Source organism: Mercenaria mercenaria, chromosome 3 (assembly GCF_021730395.1).
Source record: "Mercenaria mercenaria strain notata chromosome 3, MADL_Memer_1, whole genome shotgun sequence".
Classification (NCBI taxonomy): Eukaryota; Metazoa; Mollusca; class Bivalvia; order Venerida; family Veneridae; genus Mercenaria; species Mercenaria mercenaria.
The window spans coordinates 96,143,152-96,161,392 of record NC_069363.1 but is presented as its reverse complement, the minus strand read 5'-3'; the positions used below and the strand labels follow the sequence as shown (position 1 = coordinate 96,161,392).

Sequence of the window (18,241 nt, the reverse complement as noted above, 5' to 3'; positions counted from 1 at the left end):
ACTGTTGCAAGTTTCAAAGCTTAGTTCTAAGTCCAAACGGGGCCATAATTCTAAAATACAGGACAAAGTTATGTTTCTTGCTGTGCAGGGCCAGCTTATGATGGTGAACAAGTGTTGCAAGTTTTAAAGCAATAGCTTTGATAGTTTAGAAGAAAAAGCTGATCTAAACACAAAACTTAACCAAGAAATCTGATTTTCTAAGTCCAAAAGGGGCCATAATTCTTGAAAAAAGATGGATGGAGTTATGATTCTTGATGTACAGTGTCAGCTTATGATGGTGAACAAGTGCCGCAAGTTTCAAAGCAATACCTTTGAAAGTTTAGGAGAAAAGTTAACCTAAACATAAAACTTAACCAAGAAATCTAATATTTTCTAAGTCCAAAAGGGGCCATAATTCTTGCAAAAAGCAGGATAGAGTTATGTTTCTTGCTGTACAGGGTCAACTATTGATGGTGAACAAGTGTTGCAAGTTTCAAAGCAATACCTTTGATAGTTTAGGAGAAAAGAGGGCCATGTTGGCCCTATATCGCTCACCTGTTATCATTGCACTTGAGGACAAGAAGGTCCTCAGTAAAAATATTTAAGTCCAAAGGACAGGAACAACAAAGGGAAGAAATTTAACCAAAAAGAAAAAACAATTCTTACAAGGTACAGATATGTCAAAATGCACCTAAAAATTGGAGGTACCATCCATGTTGTACCACAGAAAGGTGGTCTCGGTTTTTCCCTACGGCCAATAATAAAAAAGTTACTAAAAATAAGCTATTTATAGTAATGTAAAAGGGAAGTAATTAAACAAGAGCTGTCCGTAAGACAGCCAAGCTCGACTATTCGAAATATTGTCCCAGAAGCAGGAAAATATTACCCAAAAAGGTTAAATATCAAAAGAGTTTTAAGTTCAAAAGGGGGAATAATTTGACCAAAATGCATATCAGTTATGGGACTTGCTGCTATCAACTAGTTTTATAACCCCGAAGGCACATGTGAAGTTTCAATTCAATATCTGCATTAGTTCTGGAGATAATAACTTGCATGTAAAACTTTAACCAAAATTTTCTAAGTCTAAAAGGGGGCATAATTTGCTCAAAAAACATGTCAGAGTAATGGGACTTGACCCAGAGAGGTTGGTAATTGATCTAGAAAAAGAAAAAATAAGTTTCAAATCTATATGCCTTTTAGAAATAGCTGTATGTACTTGCACGCAAAACTTAAACCAGAATTTTCTAAGTCCAAAAGGGGGCATAATTTAGCCAAAATGAAGGTCAGAGTTATGGGACTTGCTGCAATTAACTAGATTTATAACCCCGAAGACACATGTGAAGTTTCAAATCAATATCTGCATTAGTTTTGGAGATAGTAACTTGCATGTAAAACTTTAACCAAAATTTTCTAAGTCTAAAAGGGGGCATAATTTGCTCAAAATACATGTCAGAGTTATGGGTCTTGACCCAGTGAGGTTGGTTATTGATCTAGAAAAAGAAAAAATAAGTTTCAAATCTATATGCCTTTTAGAAATAGCTGTATGTACTTGCACGCAAAACTTTAACCAGAATTTTCTAAGTCCAAAAGGGGGCATAATTTGGTTAAAATGAAAGTCAGAGTTATGGGACTTACTGCTATCAACTAGTTGTATAACCCCGAAGACACATGTGTAGTTTCAAATCAATATCTGCATTAGTGTTGGAGATAGTAACTTGCATGTAAAACTTTAACCAAAATTTTCTAAGTCCAAAAGGGGGCATAATTTGCTCAAAATACATGTCAGAGTTATGGGACTTGACCCAGAGAGGTTGGTAATTGACCTAGAAAAAGAAAAAATAAGTTTCAAAGCTATATGCCTTTAACTGATGGCTGTATGTACTTGCATGCAAAAACTTAACCAAGGTGTGACGCCGACGCCGACGCCGACGCCAGGGTGAGTAGAATAGCTAGACTATTCTTCGAATAGTCGAGCTAAAAAATAATATTGTAAGTGAACAAAAGAAGGCTCTGCCAAATAAATCTGTTGACATTAATGAAATTTCAGATCAGTATCTTCATTAGTTACAGAGATATACCCATTTTAATTTGAAATAAAGGGAGGTAATTTGACATAAAATCAGTCCATAGTTATCTACCCTGATTGTCTCAGTCCAACTAATGACAATAATGAAATTTCAAATAAGTCCTATAAGTACTTACTGATATAAATCCATTTTGATTACAATCAGGGGAGGTAATCAGATATAAAATAACTCTGGAAGCTACGATTGGATCTGATTTGTCATGGAATCTAAGATTTATTGTTGTTGAAGATATTTTGGAAGTTTGTATCAAATAAAACCATAAATGAAGTCTCTATATGGCTGCAAAAGCCAAAATAGCCAATTTTGGACCTTTAAGGGGCCATAACTCTGGAACCCATGATGGAATTTGGCCAGTTCAAGAAAGGAATCAAGATCTTGTGGTGATACAAGTTGTGTGCAAGTTTGGTTAAAATCAAATCATAAATGAAACTGCTATTGTGCAGACAAGGTCAAAATAGCTAATTTTGGCCCTTTCAGGGGCCATAACTCTGGAACCCATTATGGGATCTAGCCGGTTCAAGAAAGGAACTGAGATCTTATGGTGACCCAAGTTTTGTGCAAGTTTGATTAAATTCAAATCATAAATGAAGCTGCTATTGTGCAGACAAGGTCAAAATAGCTAATTTTGGTTCTTTCAGGGGCCATAACTCTAGAACCCATAAAGGAATCTCGCCAGTTCAAGAAAGGAACCAAGATCTTATGGTGATACAAGTTGTGTGCAAGTTTGGTTAAAATCAAATCATAAATGAAGCTGCTATTGTGCAGACAAGGTCAAACTAGCTAGTTCTGGCTCTTTCAGCGGCCATAACTCTGGAACCCATAATGGAATCTGGCCAGTTCAAGAAAGCAACCAAGATCATATGGTGATACAAGTTGTGTGCCAGTTTGGTAAAAATCAAATCATAAATAAAGCTGCTATTGCGCAGACAAGGTCAAAATAGCTAATTTTGGCCCTTTCAGGGGCCATAACTCTGAAACCCATAATGGGATCTGGCCAGTTCAAGAAAGGGGCCGAGATCTTATGGTGATACAAGTTGTGTGCAAGTTTGGTTAAAATAAAATCATAAATGAAACCACTATCGTGCAGACAAGAAATTGTTGACGCACGCACGGACGCACAGACGACGGACGAAGGGTGATCACAAAAGCTCACCTTGTCACTTATGTGACAGGTGAGCTAAAAAGCTGACGTAAACATAAAACTTAACCAGGCAAGTGATGACAATAGCTCATCTTTTTTTTTCAAACACGAGGGCCATGAAGGCCCTGTATCGCTCACCTGACCTATTGACATAAAGATCATCAAGATTAAAATTCTGACCAAGTTTCATTAAGATATGGTCACAAATGTGGCCTCTAGAGTGTTAACTAACTTTTCCTTTGATTTGACCTGGTGACCTAGTTTTTGACCCGACATGACCCAGATTCGAACTTGACCTAAAGGTTATCAAGGTTAACATTCTGCCCAAGTTTTATAAAGTTACAGTCATAAATGTGGCCTCTAGAGTGTTAACAAGCTTTTCCTTTGATTTGACCTGGTGACCTAGTTTTTGAACCTACATGACCCAGATTCATTCTGGATCTAAAGATCATCAAGACTAACATTCCGACCAAGTTTCGTGAAGATACAGTCATAAATGTGACTTCTACAATGATAACAAGCTTTTCCTTTGATTTGACCTGGTGACCTAGTTTTTGATCCCAGATAACCAAATATCGAACTCGTCCAAGATTTTATTAAGGGTAACATTCTGATCAAGTTTCATTAAGATTGGGCCAAAACTGTGACCTCTAGAGTGTTAAAAAGCTTTTCCTTTGGTTTGATCTGGTGACCTAGTTTTTGAACCCAGATGACCCAATATCAAACTAGTCCAAGATTTTATTGAGGGTAACATTCTGGCCAAGTTTCATTAAGATTGGGCCAAAATTGTGACCTCTAGAATGTTAACAAGCTTTTTCTTTGATTTGACCTGGTGACCTAGTTTTTGACCCCAGATAATCCAATATCGAACTCGTCCAAGATTTTATTGAGGGTAACATTCTGACCAAGTTTCATTAAGATTGGGCCAAAATTGTGACCTCTAGAGTGTTAACAGTCAAATTATTGACAATGGACGGACAACAGACACAGGGCGATCACAAAAGCTCACCTTGAGCACTTGTGCTCAGGTGAGCTAAAAATCAGATGAGCTAATAACAGGCTAACACCAACACAACACTAACCCTTACTCTGCTAAATTTCTATAATGAACTTGTTCATCTTTCAATTTTGACAGTGCCATTAACTGTTAAAGGGGTGCTTAACTGAATGGCAGACAGTGCAGATCTTCATCAGAATGCGCAAAGGCATGATAAGGGTTAATTGGCTGAAAGATACACCAAGATATAACTTGTTTTTTAGTTTAATTTCCATACCCTTCTTTATAAAAAAACATTTCACAATATACTTTATACTTTAAGCCCCCCAATAATATACATATAAATACTTTGGCCATTCCATGAGAAAACCTGTGGTGATTGCATAATAAGTAGTTTAAAATACTGAAAAATCATTGCTTTATTTGTGTTCACGCAAAAACTAGTGTATTGTAGTTCAGTTATCTAAGGCAAATCCTACTCTAGCATATTTTACAAATATACCTTATTTGTGTTGTCATGGCAACCTAAATTCTAAAACATCATGAGAATACAGAGGCTAATAGATAAAAGATCAATGATGAAACAAAAAATACATGGTCAAGTTATTTTTCAGTGAAATCAATTTAAACTGTCTCTTAAATATTCAAATGTATGATGTTAAGCTAAAGATATACATACTTTGACATGAGATATACATCGTCGTTCTTGAGGTCACTTATCTAAATGCCTTCAGTAACTTAAAAGCATTGAAAATCTTGAAATAGTGAATATAATTTCTTCAAATTTTCAGAAAGGTAAAAAAACTGTTACTTATGAATATTTTATTACAGTATTTCGATCTTTTGTCACTAATGCACGTTTTGTCATGTAATGGCCCTCTTGTATGACTGTGTATACATTATTATTCATGTATTTTAACAGTAATTGTTTAAAATGAGAAAAATAATGGTACAATCTACATGGATGAAGCAAATGATAAGTAATGAACCAGTTTCTACAGGAGCGGTTCACTTCAAGCCAATTTAGAAAAATGACCTTTATGAAGATAGAACAAAAAATGAATAGGCAATATTACTAAATCTAACAGAAATAAAGAAATTGAGAAAAAAGACGATGAAATAAACTTTCCAGTGATATATCACATTCAATATTTATGAAAAATGAACATGGAACAATATCTGAACTCCAGTTTATCCTTCGGGTTGATAAAACTTTCTCCAATTTGTTGGATAAACATAAATTCAGATGGAAAGTAACCTAATATTCTCTATATCATTCAGCCATAAAAATGTCTAATGATTCTATGAGTGAAAATAATACACATTAACTTATCACATATATCAAAGGTCCAAGTCTACACAACTCTGTCCTTTATACTTAAATGAATTACAAATGTATATCATTTGTGGTTCACCTTACTCACATTCACAGTTTTAAGAAAATATTACTTGTATTTCACATGTACTTATAGTTAATACCTTTAGAAATGTAATCAAGAGCAAATAAATTAAATTTAATTTTCCCTTTTTCCCAAAGTCTTTCTTATTTTACTCCCAGAACAGCAGAATCCAATTTAAATGGATACAATAATTATAACTGAGCAAATGTTTCAGGGAAATATAATTCTGACCTGATATCAAGGGTTTAATACTTTATAAGTCTTCGTAACCCATAATGCCTCACATACAATAAATTAAAGTTGTTTGTTTTTTTTTTTTACAATTCTGTAACATTTTCCCACTTTTTCTCAAAGTTCACACTAGACACATGCAAACATATCTTAGGAATAAATTCTATGAACAACTTAAATAAATTAAACAAAATAAAGTTTCCATTTTTTGCAGCTTTAATCTTGCATTCCAAACAATTACAGTAAAACAAATACCTAAACAAAAACGTGTAATATAATCATTATTTCATGTACAAAAATATACTACTATATAAAAAGCACATTTAACTTAATAATAACTAAAACACAAAGTTTTTCATCAAGGGCCTTATATCACACTTAAAGTTAAGTTACAGTATGGCAGTAAGCACTAAAATGCTATGTATGACTATCTGGGTGTTTCACCTGGCAACTTGCCACGGCTGAGTCTTGCCATGCTCCAGCATCCATAAAAATAATGATGCATAGAACACACAATTAATTACATGATTATACCATTTTAAGCACTGACAGTTTGGTAGTGATGGGGCACGCAAATGTTACTTGTATTGCCCAGCCTAAGACAGTCTTTCATTTGTTACTGTGTGATTTCTATGGAACAGCCACACATGTCAATCAAAATGTAATTGCTGAAGAAATGTTTTTATACAAATACTTTATTTAAGAAATAATAAATCTGTTCCTATATTTTATCAGTTAATAAAATATGGGCAGGAGTTTGGATGCGTAATAATTAAACCACGAGTGCTTAGCATGAGTGTTTTAATTATTCGCATCCAAACGACTGCCTATGTTTTATTAATTGATAAAATCATTGGAACATATTTATTATTTCAATTCTAACAACGCAAATAATTCGCATTTTACAGTACTACATTTTCAGCGTAATACGTCATTCGGGTCATATGCTGTTACAATTTACCCCCTATGGTTAGAAAGTGTTGCATAGCCAATGGAACGTATAGATATTTGCTTCTTTTTTATTAGAATTTTGAGAAGTATTCATAAATTAGTAATCTAACAGCCCGCAAACTAATTATGAACAGAATCATCAAATTAGGCGAGTTGAACCTGTGTTACGAGTGACGAGCTTAACTTTTATATGACGTCACATCATTATGACGTCATACTTTATGTCATACATTTATGACGTCACCGCTGAATCATAATTGAGCTAACTGAATCGCTCGTAGAGATCAGAACGTGTTTTACGGACCTACACATAAGTCAGTATGACTTTTTATTATATTTATGTTTTTGAAATGTTGTTTTCAACCGTTTGGCCCTGAAATAATTCGTATGTAATGGAACTGAAGTAGAATCTCTTATGTTAAAATCATAGGGGGGTGAAATGTAACTGCCAACCATATTTTATCGTAAATTCATGTATAGGCGATTTCGCTATATGTTTATATAGCAATTGCTGCGGATCGTGTTAGAATGTCATACATTTAAGTAAAAACATTTTACTGTGATCCTGTATTAAATAAGTTATAAAACTGACAATAAACAAGAGGCTGTAATACATCCTGGATCTGTTGTATCAACCCTTGGCCTGTGACCTTGGGTTAATATGACAGACCCTGGATATATTACAGGACCATTATAAATACATATGTTTATCAACGTTATAGCATAAATTATTCACATCAGAACTTTTTAAGTATGTTTTTGTAAATAATTCTAGACACAAGGATCACAAGGCCTGCTATATGTCAAATTTCAAGATATCAACTCTCTACTGATAAAATCATCTTCACTCTTTATCCACTTTCAATGACCAAAAAACCTGAAATAAGAAAAGCATTTACAATGTATTCTAACAACAACAGTAAACAGAAGTGTTCTTAAATAAGATTTTAAACAATCTGAGCATTTTTTACATAAATTACACAATCTCACTACCTCTTTCTGTACTCATTCTGAACAAATAACAGAATAACTTGCAACTTTAGCAGGCTATTGATTTAAATTTATTAAATTATTACTACATTTATTTAAAAATAAAAAATAAGAGAGCCAAGATGGCCCTAGCCTGATATTCCTAGCTGGATCGGATATCTTTAAAACAAGGAACAATGCTATGAAATAATTTCAAAATCGAGCCAGTGGTTTCAGCAGAAACGATTTTGCAAGTTTTCCAGTCATATAGGGAAAACTAGCCCTGCCCCCTAGCAATCCTTTTTCTTTTAACAAAACAGAATGATCTGAGGGAATTTAGTAGTGGAATCAAGCACCCCCATTTGAACAAATTTGGGAGCAGACAGACCAAGTTTCATGAAGATCCATCCTGCGAGTCATGAAAAGAAGTAATTTAAAAGGTTTTCCTATTTTTAGCTGAAACATTTGAAAAACCTTAATAGTGGACCATGCCAGAATGCCACTGACTAAACTTGGTGTAATTCTAACCAGTATTTTCAGAGATGTCATTTGAAGAAAAGTGTGGACGGACCGGTGGAGAGTGAATATAATAGCTCAGGTAAGCTACAAACTACTTGTTTCTTGTATTTTTTATGAAACAGCTGCCCTCTATTCAGCACTATTATATAGAGGATTATTGTTTGTTTCAGTGTATGCTCGAAATATTTTTCACAGATGCAGTATTTCACTATTGGCACAGCCCCAAGAAACAAGAGATCACAGAGTGATCTTGGCACCCACCAATGTGCCATTTTTGAGTGTTCCAAATTTCAAGACTTATTGACTAGCTCAAGGTCAAATTTCATTTCCGTACACAACACTGTGCATGTGGACCAAATTTGAAAGCTGTAGCTTGAGAAATTTGAAAGTAGGTCACAAGATCAATTTCAAGGACAAAGTTCATTGTACACAAAACTATGCATGTGCATCAAGTTTGAAGGCTGTAGTTTGAGAAATTTGAAAGTAGGTCACTAGGTCAATCCTAAGGTCAAAGTTTATTTAAGTACACAAAACTATGCAAGTGGTCCAAATTTGAAGGCTGTAACTCGAGAAATGTGGAAGTAGGTCACTAGGTCAAAATCAAGGTCAAATTTCACTTCAGAACACAAATCTATGCATGTGGTCCAAAGTTGAAGCCTATACCTTCAAAAATGTGAAAGTAGGTCACTAGGTCAATGTCAAGGTCAAAGTTTGTTTCGGTAAACAATCCTATGCATGTGGTCTAAATTTGAAGCCTGTAGCTACAGAAATGTGAAAGTAGGTCACTAGGTCAATCTTAAGGTCAAAGTTCATTTAGGTACACAAAACTATGCAAGTGGTCCAAATTTGAAGGCTGTAGCTTGAGAAATGTGAAAGTAGGTCACTACGTCAAAATCAAGGTCAAATTTTATTTCGGAACACAAAACTATGCATGTGGTCCAAATTTGAAGGCTGTAGCTTGAGAAATGTGGAAGTAGGTCACTAGGTCAAAATCAAGGTCAAATATCATTTCGGAACAGGAAACTATGCATGTGGTCCAAATTTGAAGCCTGTACATTCAAAAATGTGAAAGTAGGTCACTAGGTCAATGTCAAGGTCAAAGTTTTTTTCGGTGCACAAAACTATGCATGTGGTCCAAATTTTGAAGGCTGTAGCTACAGAAATGTGAAAGTAGGTCACTAGGTCAAAATCAAGGTCAACTCATGTCAAGGTTCATCTTGCCACTCAAAACCATACATGTGGTCCAAATTTGAATGTTGTAGGTTATTGACAAGAAGATTTTAAAAGCTTTTCCCTATATAAGTCTATGTAAATCATGTGACCCCCAGGACGGGGCCATACTTGACCCCAGGGAAATAATCTGAACAGACTTGGTAGAGGACCACTAGATGATGCTTCATACCAAATATCAAAGCCCTAGGCCCTGTTGTTTTGGACAAGAAGATTTTTAAACTTTTTCCCTATATAAATCTATGTAAATCATAAAAATAAACAAAGGGCCATAACTCACTCAAAAATTGTTGAACCAGTCTGATTTTCAGAGGGACAGAAGTAGGGTACCAATACATCATTCTGACAAAGTTTGGTCAAAATCCCCCTGGCAGTTTCTGAGGAGATGCGATAACGAGAAATTGTTAACGGACGGAAGGACGACGAACCACGGACGCAGAGTGATTTGAATAGCCCACCATCTTATGATGGTGGGCTAAAAACACAAGACCTGGTGTCCATCAGTGAAAGATATTTTATCTCGCAAACAAAACAAATTTTCTATCTATTTCAAGTTTTGAACGGTTTAAACTTGGAACTATTTGATAGATTACCAGATATATTTCACTGAAAAATATTTAGTATTAATAATGATACTTACACAAGCATACAAAACATGATGAAGACATTCCAAAGTGCAATGAAGATCCTGAAGTACCGTAAGCTGAGTAAAAATTCTCTAACTTTGTCTCCTGCAAAATATTCAGTTATTTTTTAATACACTGAACCACTGTAACATATGCAACACTAACATAACCTCTAAGTAACTCATTGCATTTGATTCAATTTGTTTTCTAATCATATCGCATAATATGTAACTCATACTTCATACTTTACAAAATAATTATGAAATGCCTATTTGCATAAATGTGTGTTTCTACAAAGATGAAGGTCCCAATACTGAACATGACTGATACGCTGATCAAGTGAGCTAATATTCATCATCAAAATGATGTGTATTGTATTTTTCACTGCCTATCAAAAAATTCATAGACAAAGACAGTCACTATTCTGGCTAAATACAGTGTGACACTGAGTTTCAGGTGTAAAGCAAAGTCTATTTGTGTCACAAAATCAACCCCTATGTGACTTGAGATGAAAAAAGTCAACAATTCCCTCTACATCTTCTAAAGAAACAAGAGCTGTCACAAGAGAGTGCACTACACTATTTTGATGCTGGATAGTGAAATTGGGCACATCTGAGGAAGCTGCAGAAGCTGTTACTGGACTGTTTAATGACTCCAAAGTCTTTATTTTATACTAAGTCTTAAAATTAAAGTTACCTACTAACCTAATACAATGTACTTTATCAATATTTTGGCTTAAAAAAATTACAAAATTGGTCAAAATAAATTATATTCCAGAATTTCCAGCATACCAAGGATGATATATCTTTCATCTTAACAAGAGGACAATGATGGTCCTGAATCTCTCACCTCTTCCCACATGACCCAGTTTTGAGTATGACGTCATTTTTTCTATTATTTGACATAGTGACCTTGTTTTTGAGCTCATGTGACCCAGTTTTGAACTTGACCTAGATATTATCAAGATAAAAATTCTGACCAATTTTCATGAAGATCCATTGAAAAATATGGTCTCTAGAGAGGTCAAAAGATTTTAATAATTTTAGACCTACTGACCTAGTTTTTGACCGCAGTTGACCCAGTTTCAAATTTGACTTAGATATCATCAAGATGAACATTCAGACCAACTTTCATACAGATCCCATGAAAAGTATGGCCTCTAGAGAGGTCACAAGGTTTTTTTATTATTTGACCTACTGACCTAGTTTTTGACCGCACATGACCCTGTTTCGAACTTGACCTAGATATCATCAAGGTGAACATTCTGACCAATTTTTATGGAGATCCATTTGCAACTATGGTCTCTAGAGAGGTCACAAGGTTTTTCTATTTTTAGACCTAATGACCTAGTTTTTGACCGCACATGACCCTGTTTCGAACTTGACCTAGATATCATCAAGATGAATATTCAGACCAATTTTCATACAGATACCATGAAAAATATGGCCTCTAGAGAGGTCACAAGGTTTTTCTATTATTTGACCTACTGACCTAGTTTTTGATGGCACGTGACCCACTTTCAAACTTGATCTAGATATCATCAAGATGAACATTCAGACCAATTTTCATACAGATCCCATGAAAAATATGGCCTCTAGAGAGGTCACAAGGTTTTTCTATTATCTGACCTACTGACCTAGTTTTTGACCGCACATGACCCACTTTCGAACTTGACCTAAATATCATCAAGGTGAACATCCTGACCAATTTTCATGAAGATCTCATGAAATATATGGCCTCTAGAGAGGTCACAAGGTTTTTCTATTTTTAGACCTACAGACCTAGTTTTTGACCGCACATGACCCAGTTTCGAACTTGACCTAGATATCATCAAGATGAACATTCAGACCAACTTTCATACAGAATCCATGAAAAATATGGCCTCTAGAGAGGTCACAAGGTTTTTCTATTATTTGACCTACTGACCTAGTTTTTGATGGCACGTGACCCAGTTTCGAACTTGATCTAGATATTTTCAAGGTGAACATTCTGACCAATTTTCATGAAGATCTTGTGAAATATATGGCCTCTAGAGAGGTCACAAGGTTTTTCTATTTTTAGACCTACTGACCTAGTTTTTGATGGCACGTGACCCAGTTTCAAACTTGACCTAGATATCATCAAGGTGAACATTCTGACCAAGTTTCATGAAGATCTTGTGAAATATATGGCCTCTAGAGAGGTCACAAGGTTTTTCTATTTTTAGACATACTGACCTAGTTGGTTTAAACAATATTTTATTCATATATATTTACAACATGAAACGTTACATAGTTACAGCATGAAGGATTGAGTAGAAAGCCAAGCTTATTTGAAACTCTCTCCTTACTGACCTAGTTTCGAACTTGACCTAGATATCATCAAGATGAACATTCTGACCAACTTTCATAAAGATCCCATGAAAAATGTGACCTCTAGAGTGGTCACAAGCAAAAGTTTACGGACGCACGCACGCACGGACGACGGACACCGCGCGATCACAAAAGCTCACCTTGTCACTTTGTGACAGGTGAGCTAAAAAGGCCATTAAGGTAAATATTCCTGAATCTTCTTGCTGGATAAGTAAGCCTTGACCAGTGGTACCTCTCTATCCCAGGTTACCTCAGATAATCACTGTTTATACTAATATGATACCTACCTACACTGGGTTCTACGGCTACCTCAAATGCTTCGTCTTTCTTTCGCTTACTACAAAGAAAACAATCAAGATTTAAATTATCAATGCATCTCAGTTCTATGCATAAATGCCTGAGTGACTGAGCCTAAAGACAGAGTGTCTTGAATAATGCTGCTTTTGCAAATTTTGGCTATTAGCACCTAAGTAAGTGTTGTTCTGAATACAGTGGTTATATATTACAATTACAACAAATACTTTTATCTCAGTAGAAAAAGGAAAAGCTTCATTTAGCAAAATTTAATAAGACTTTATTGCATTATTATTTTTTTCTCTTACAGAGCTGCCTATAGTCTATCCGTATTGAAGGACTTTACATACTGGTAATATCATGGTAATATCAAACACTTACATTTCAATAAAATTAAAAGTAGTATCATCAAGAAACAAGAGGGCCATGAAGGCCCTGTATCGCTCACCTGACCTACTGACCTAAAGATCATCAAGATAGTTTCATTAAGATATGGTCATAAATGTGGCCTCTAGAGTGTTAACAAGCTTTTCCTTTGATTTGACCTGGTGACCTAGTTTTGACCCCATATGACCCAGATTTGAACTTGACCGTAAGATCACCAAGATTAACATTCTGACTAAGTTTCATGAAGATACAGTCATAAATGTGGTCTCTAGAGTGTTAACAAGCTTTTCCTTTGATTTGACCTGGTGACCTAGTTTTTGACCCCACATGACCCAGATTCGAACTTGACCTAAGATCATCAAGATTAACATTCTGACCAAGTTTCATTAAGATATGGTCATAAATGTGGCCTCTAGAGTGTTAACTAGCTTTTCCTTTCATTTGACCTGGTGACCTAGTTTTTGACCCTACATGACCCAGATTCAAACTGGACTTTGAGATCATCATGAGTAACATTCTGACCAAGTTTCATGAAGATATGGTCATAAATGTGGCCTCCACAGTGTTAACAAGTTTTTCCTTTGATTTGACCTGGTGACCTAGTTTTTGACCCCAGATGACCCAATATCAAACTCGTCCAAGATTTTATTGAGGGTAACATTCTGACCAAGTTTCATTAAGATTGGGCCAAAATTGTGACCTCTCGAGTGTTAACAAGCTTTTCCTTTGATTTGACCTGGTGACCTAGTTTTTGACCCCAGATGACCCAATATCGAACTCATCCAAGATTTTATTGAGGATAACATTCTGACTAAGTTTCATTAAGATTGGGCCAAAATTGTGACCTCTAGAGTGTTAACAAGCTTTTCCTTTGATTTGACCAAGTTATATTAAGGTTAGGCCAAAATTGTGATCTCTAGAGTGTTAACAGTCAAATTGTTGACGACGGACGACGGACACAGGGCGATCACAAAAGCTCACCTTGAGCACTTCGTGCTCAGGTGAGCTAAAAATGTCAAGGATTACTTGAGTGAAATTATTTTAAAATTAGGTCAGCAGTATCTGACAAGAGTTTCCACAGTATAGATACAGGTCCAGATCTTTAAAGTTCCCATTATGTACATACAGGGAATATAGTGACTAAACTCCCTTGTGGCCATGTTTTTTGACAAATCACTCTTTGTACCCAAGAAATATTGTTATGGAATGATTTCAAGAATTAGACCATTGGATTGTGAGATGTTGTTTGAAGATTTTCCAATTTTTGCCCTGATGGCCCTTATGTAAAAACCATTTAATAAGTATCTATGAAAGAGGACTACCAAAGGAATAACTAGGCAAAGATTCATTGATTTCTAACAAATGGTTTCAAAGGAGATTGTTATTTGTAGAAAATGTCAACACACTCAGAGCAGAGTGATGATGAATGAGTGTTTACAACAATTCATCTTGTTTATGGAGCAGACACAAAATAGACACTGTGAACCTTTGACCTCCATGTGCAACTCACTGGGGTTTGCACATGGTGTATTGTCTTGCTATGGTGAATGTCTGCATCCAGATATTGGAGGAACATTAATTCATGCAGGGCAAAGCTAATGACCAGACAAGAAAAAAATACCTAAAATCTTTTTACCTTTAAGTATGACCTTGACCTATGAGGGGGTATTCTGACTTGTGCATGATACAGTGTCTCACTCAGCTGAACATTTGTACCACCAGGCAATATTTAAATCCCTAGTCGGATGGAAGAGTTATGGACAGACAGACTGATGGAAAAGCACATAGTCCCTAAAACTGGTCTTGTAATGTTCCAATGATGTTTAGTGACTCTAGATCAAATACTATTTGAGATATGCATAACAAAATAATGGGGGTGGGGTGGGGGAAGTGGGGGAAAGCAGAAAAAAACAAATAAAAATGACTCACAGCTTGAAGTTAACAACAGCACATGCATTCACCAGTAATGTCCTGAAATAATAAATATATATTTATTAATTTTGTACTTTTATCACTTATATATGACTGTACACATACAATAAATTAAGTAGATGTTTAAAGAACCCCACAGTATTTAATATGATTGCAGCAATATGTTTGATGGATGTTCACAGTAACTTGTATCAGGGAAGTTTGCAGGAACTATTTCATGGCAAATGTAATTTGCAAGAGAAAAGCGAACACCAAATGAACAGCTGATATGTGTTTGCTTATATTTTCGGATGATCATGTCATTCATGACAAGTGTTAGTGGCAAACTATAACATTTCCAAAATGGAACCTATCAAATAAGGTTTATCAAAGGTCTGTAATCAAATCTTTAAAAATAATGTTGTTTTTAAAAATCTGTGGTGATTAGATTTGAAGCTTCTGAGCAGGGAGTGTCTAGAGGTATGTATTGGTACCTCTAGGCAAGACTGTAAGGGATTGTCTAGGAATACAGGCCTCCTTTTTTAGGTATATTGTGAATTAATAAACTCAATTAAAGTCTTCACTTTTTTGTTGCAAGCAAAGAATGAGGCATTAGTTTTAAAATTTTCACCTAAAACTTCAAATATATCTGTTATGTCTGTAGTGGGAATTTGCAACACATACAACAGATACTGTAGATAGATAAGTTTTATTTAAAGCCTGCTAGAAGGCAACATTACAACATAAGCTCTGAAGAGCTTTTGAACCTCATCTAGTTTTCATCACTGTAGATGGAGATCTTTTAACCAACAATGTTGATATTTTCTTTGAAGTTTAATGATCTTCTTTTGTTTGTGTTACAACTAAGTTTCACGATATATTTTGTTCTTAGAAAATATTATTAGATTTTAAATCTGAAGATAGGAGGGATGTAATGGTCACTCATTCATGAAATGTAACTCCTCCCTCCTGCACCACACTAGCTGTATCATCCGCAGTGAATAAAATGTAGTATTACACAATCCAGTCTCGGGTCAGTCATCCTTTAACGGTCGAAATGTTCACATAATTAGAACATTACAGTGTCTGGTTTAGAATGTAGGCTTAGTGTCCAGTTACCAGACTAGACACTTCCTAATTCTTAACTTTGTTAATTACCACACACCTAGAAAAGCTGTAGAGGCCAGGTTAGCCATCTGTTAGGTAGTGTCAAAAAAACCAGTTAGCTCATTTGGTAAACTACCTGACTTCCCACTGGGTGCCCTATATATTCTATTGTTAGCCTTACTCATTTTGGCTTATCAGGATGACTTATTTTATGATCTGATATTTTTTAGTTAAGTTGTCATCCCTCTAAGCCTTACCCGTATCTCCATTTTACTGTTTAGCAAACAAAGACATTGAAAAATCCAAAAAAGTCATAACATAGTCATACTGGTCAGACTTGAATGTTGGTTCAGACTTACTTGCTTTAATGAATTAAACATTGATATTCATGAAGAAATGGGTTGAATTTAATTCATAATTTTAAATAAGAGACTTAAATCTTGGAAAATATGATATGACAGGTGCAAGGAGATATCTAACCTGTCCCTGACACCGGTTTCAATAAAGGAAGTCCAAGTGTCTAGGGGTATGGATCCGTACCTCTAGAATCTGATTCTAGAGGTACGGGTCCGTACCTCTAGACAAGCCTGTTAGGGGTTTTCTAGGGGTACGGACCTCCGATTTTCTACAGATTAAGGGTCATTTATATTTCAAATTCTGTTGAAAATGAAATAACAATGGATGAATTCACCTTAAACTTGGATCTAAATGGTTTACACATAACAACGTTCACCTGATTTGTTACATTTTCTTTCGAAACGTAAATAACTGAGGAACACCGTATAAATCATGAGGATTCGAACTGGCAGAAAAAAAGATATAAAGATTAAACAAAAAAAATGTTAAATATCTTGGGGAAAAAACTATTTTTAATGATAATTAACCCTTAAGGTATTTATGTTTTCCACACATTTGGTAGCCATTACGAGATACAAGGGACGTTTTCACAAATAGTTTCTTTTACTTAATGTTGGTTAATTGATTATTAAACAATCAGTTCCGTGCCAGTTATCATTATCTTGTTAAATTACAAAATAAATAGGTGCATATTATTATGCTTAATTTATCTTTTCTGCTGAATTTCAAATAGAATTCATTTAAGGGTTACGAGCACTCATTCACATAAATCTGTTATCAACAGTTTATTTTACAACAAACTTATCGGCACGGAACAGTGTATTCATTTGGAGTTCCTCGGTTATTTAGGTTTTGAAAGAGAAGGTAAACCATTGGGTGAACGCTGGTATCTGTAAACCATTTAGATCCAAGTTTTAAGTGAATACTGGTTAAGTCTTATTTTTTATTTCATTTTCAACAAAAGATATATATATAACCCTACATATCTAGAAAAAGGAGGTCCGTACCCCTAGAAAACCCCCAATAGGCTTGTCTAGAGGTACAGATCCATACCTCTAGAATCAGATTCTAGAGGTACAGATCCGTACCCCTAGACACTTCCTTCAATAAACAACAGACTGCCGATTTCATTCAACTGCTGAAACAAAACACAAATAACATGTACACATTCATTAAATGTCAGCGAGGCAAATTTATGCTTTTATGCCAACATAAATTCATTTTCAGAGATATAATCATTATAAATACTTTGTACATATACCAGAAAACGTTCCCAATGGATTTCAATTGGGGATGTCCTTACAGAAATATGCAGAATATATTTGGACATGATGGAGACGACAGTCAAAAGTTATCACGGTGTCCCGAAACGTCCTATCATTTGGACTAGAAAAGCTCAAGATGCTTGAATAGCCATCCAGAAGGTACTGCCGAAAAGCCTGGTTAACTCATTTGGGAAAGTATAGATCTGTCCACTGAGTGCCCTGTCTACTGTCAGAACATTTTCGAGTTCTCAAAATACAACGAAACTTACCCAAATAATATCAAGTCTGAAAACATGTTGTGAAAATATTCTTAACTCTCCAGGAGAATAAATTATTACTTTGTTCTATAAAGTTGAAAACTTAAAATATTTCATTTTTTGCTATGTGGATTTTTGATCTGAGTAAATAAACGACTGTTTTGTAGCTCAAATATATTTTC

The 18,241-nt window shown here is 35.1% G+C and overlaps 1 protein-coding gene across 1 annotated transcript; it reads right to left on the bottom strand.

Moving 5' to 3' along the window:
* Positions 1-4,455: 4,455 nt before the first annotated feature.
* Positions 4,456-18,229, bottom strand: LOC123523957 (small integral membrane protein 7-like). Its single transcript, XM_045301755.2, has 5 exons — positions 18,072-18,229; positions 15,092-15,133; positions 12,769-12,818; positions 10,145-10,235; positions 4,456-7,663 (listed from the first exon to the last, which is right to left on the bottom strand). Exons 1-5 carry the CDS (start codon positions 18,095-18,097, stop codon positions 7,648-7,650), a joined length of 225 nt encoding a protein of 74 aa, XP_045157690.1. The 5' UTR covers positions 18,098-18,229; the 3' UTR covers positions 4,456-7,647.
* Positions 18,230-18,241: the final 12 nt, after the last annotated feature.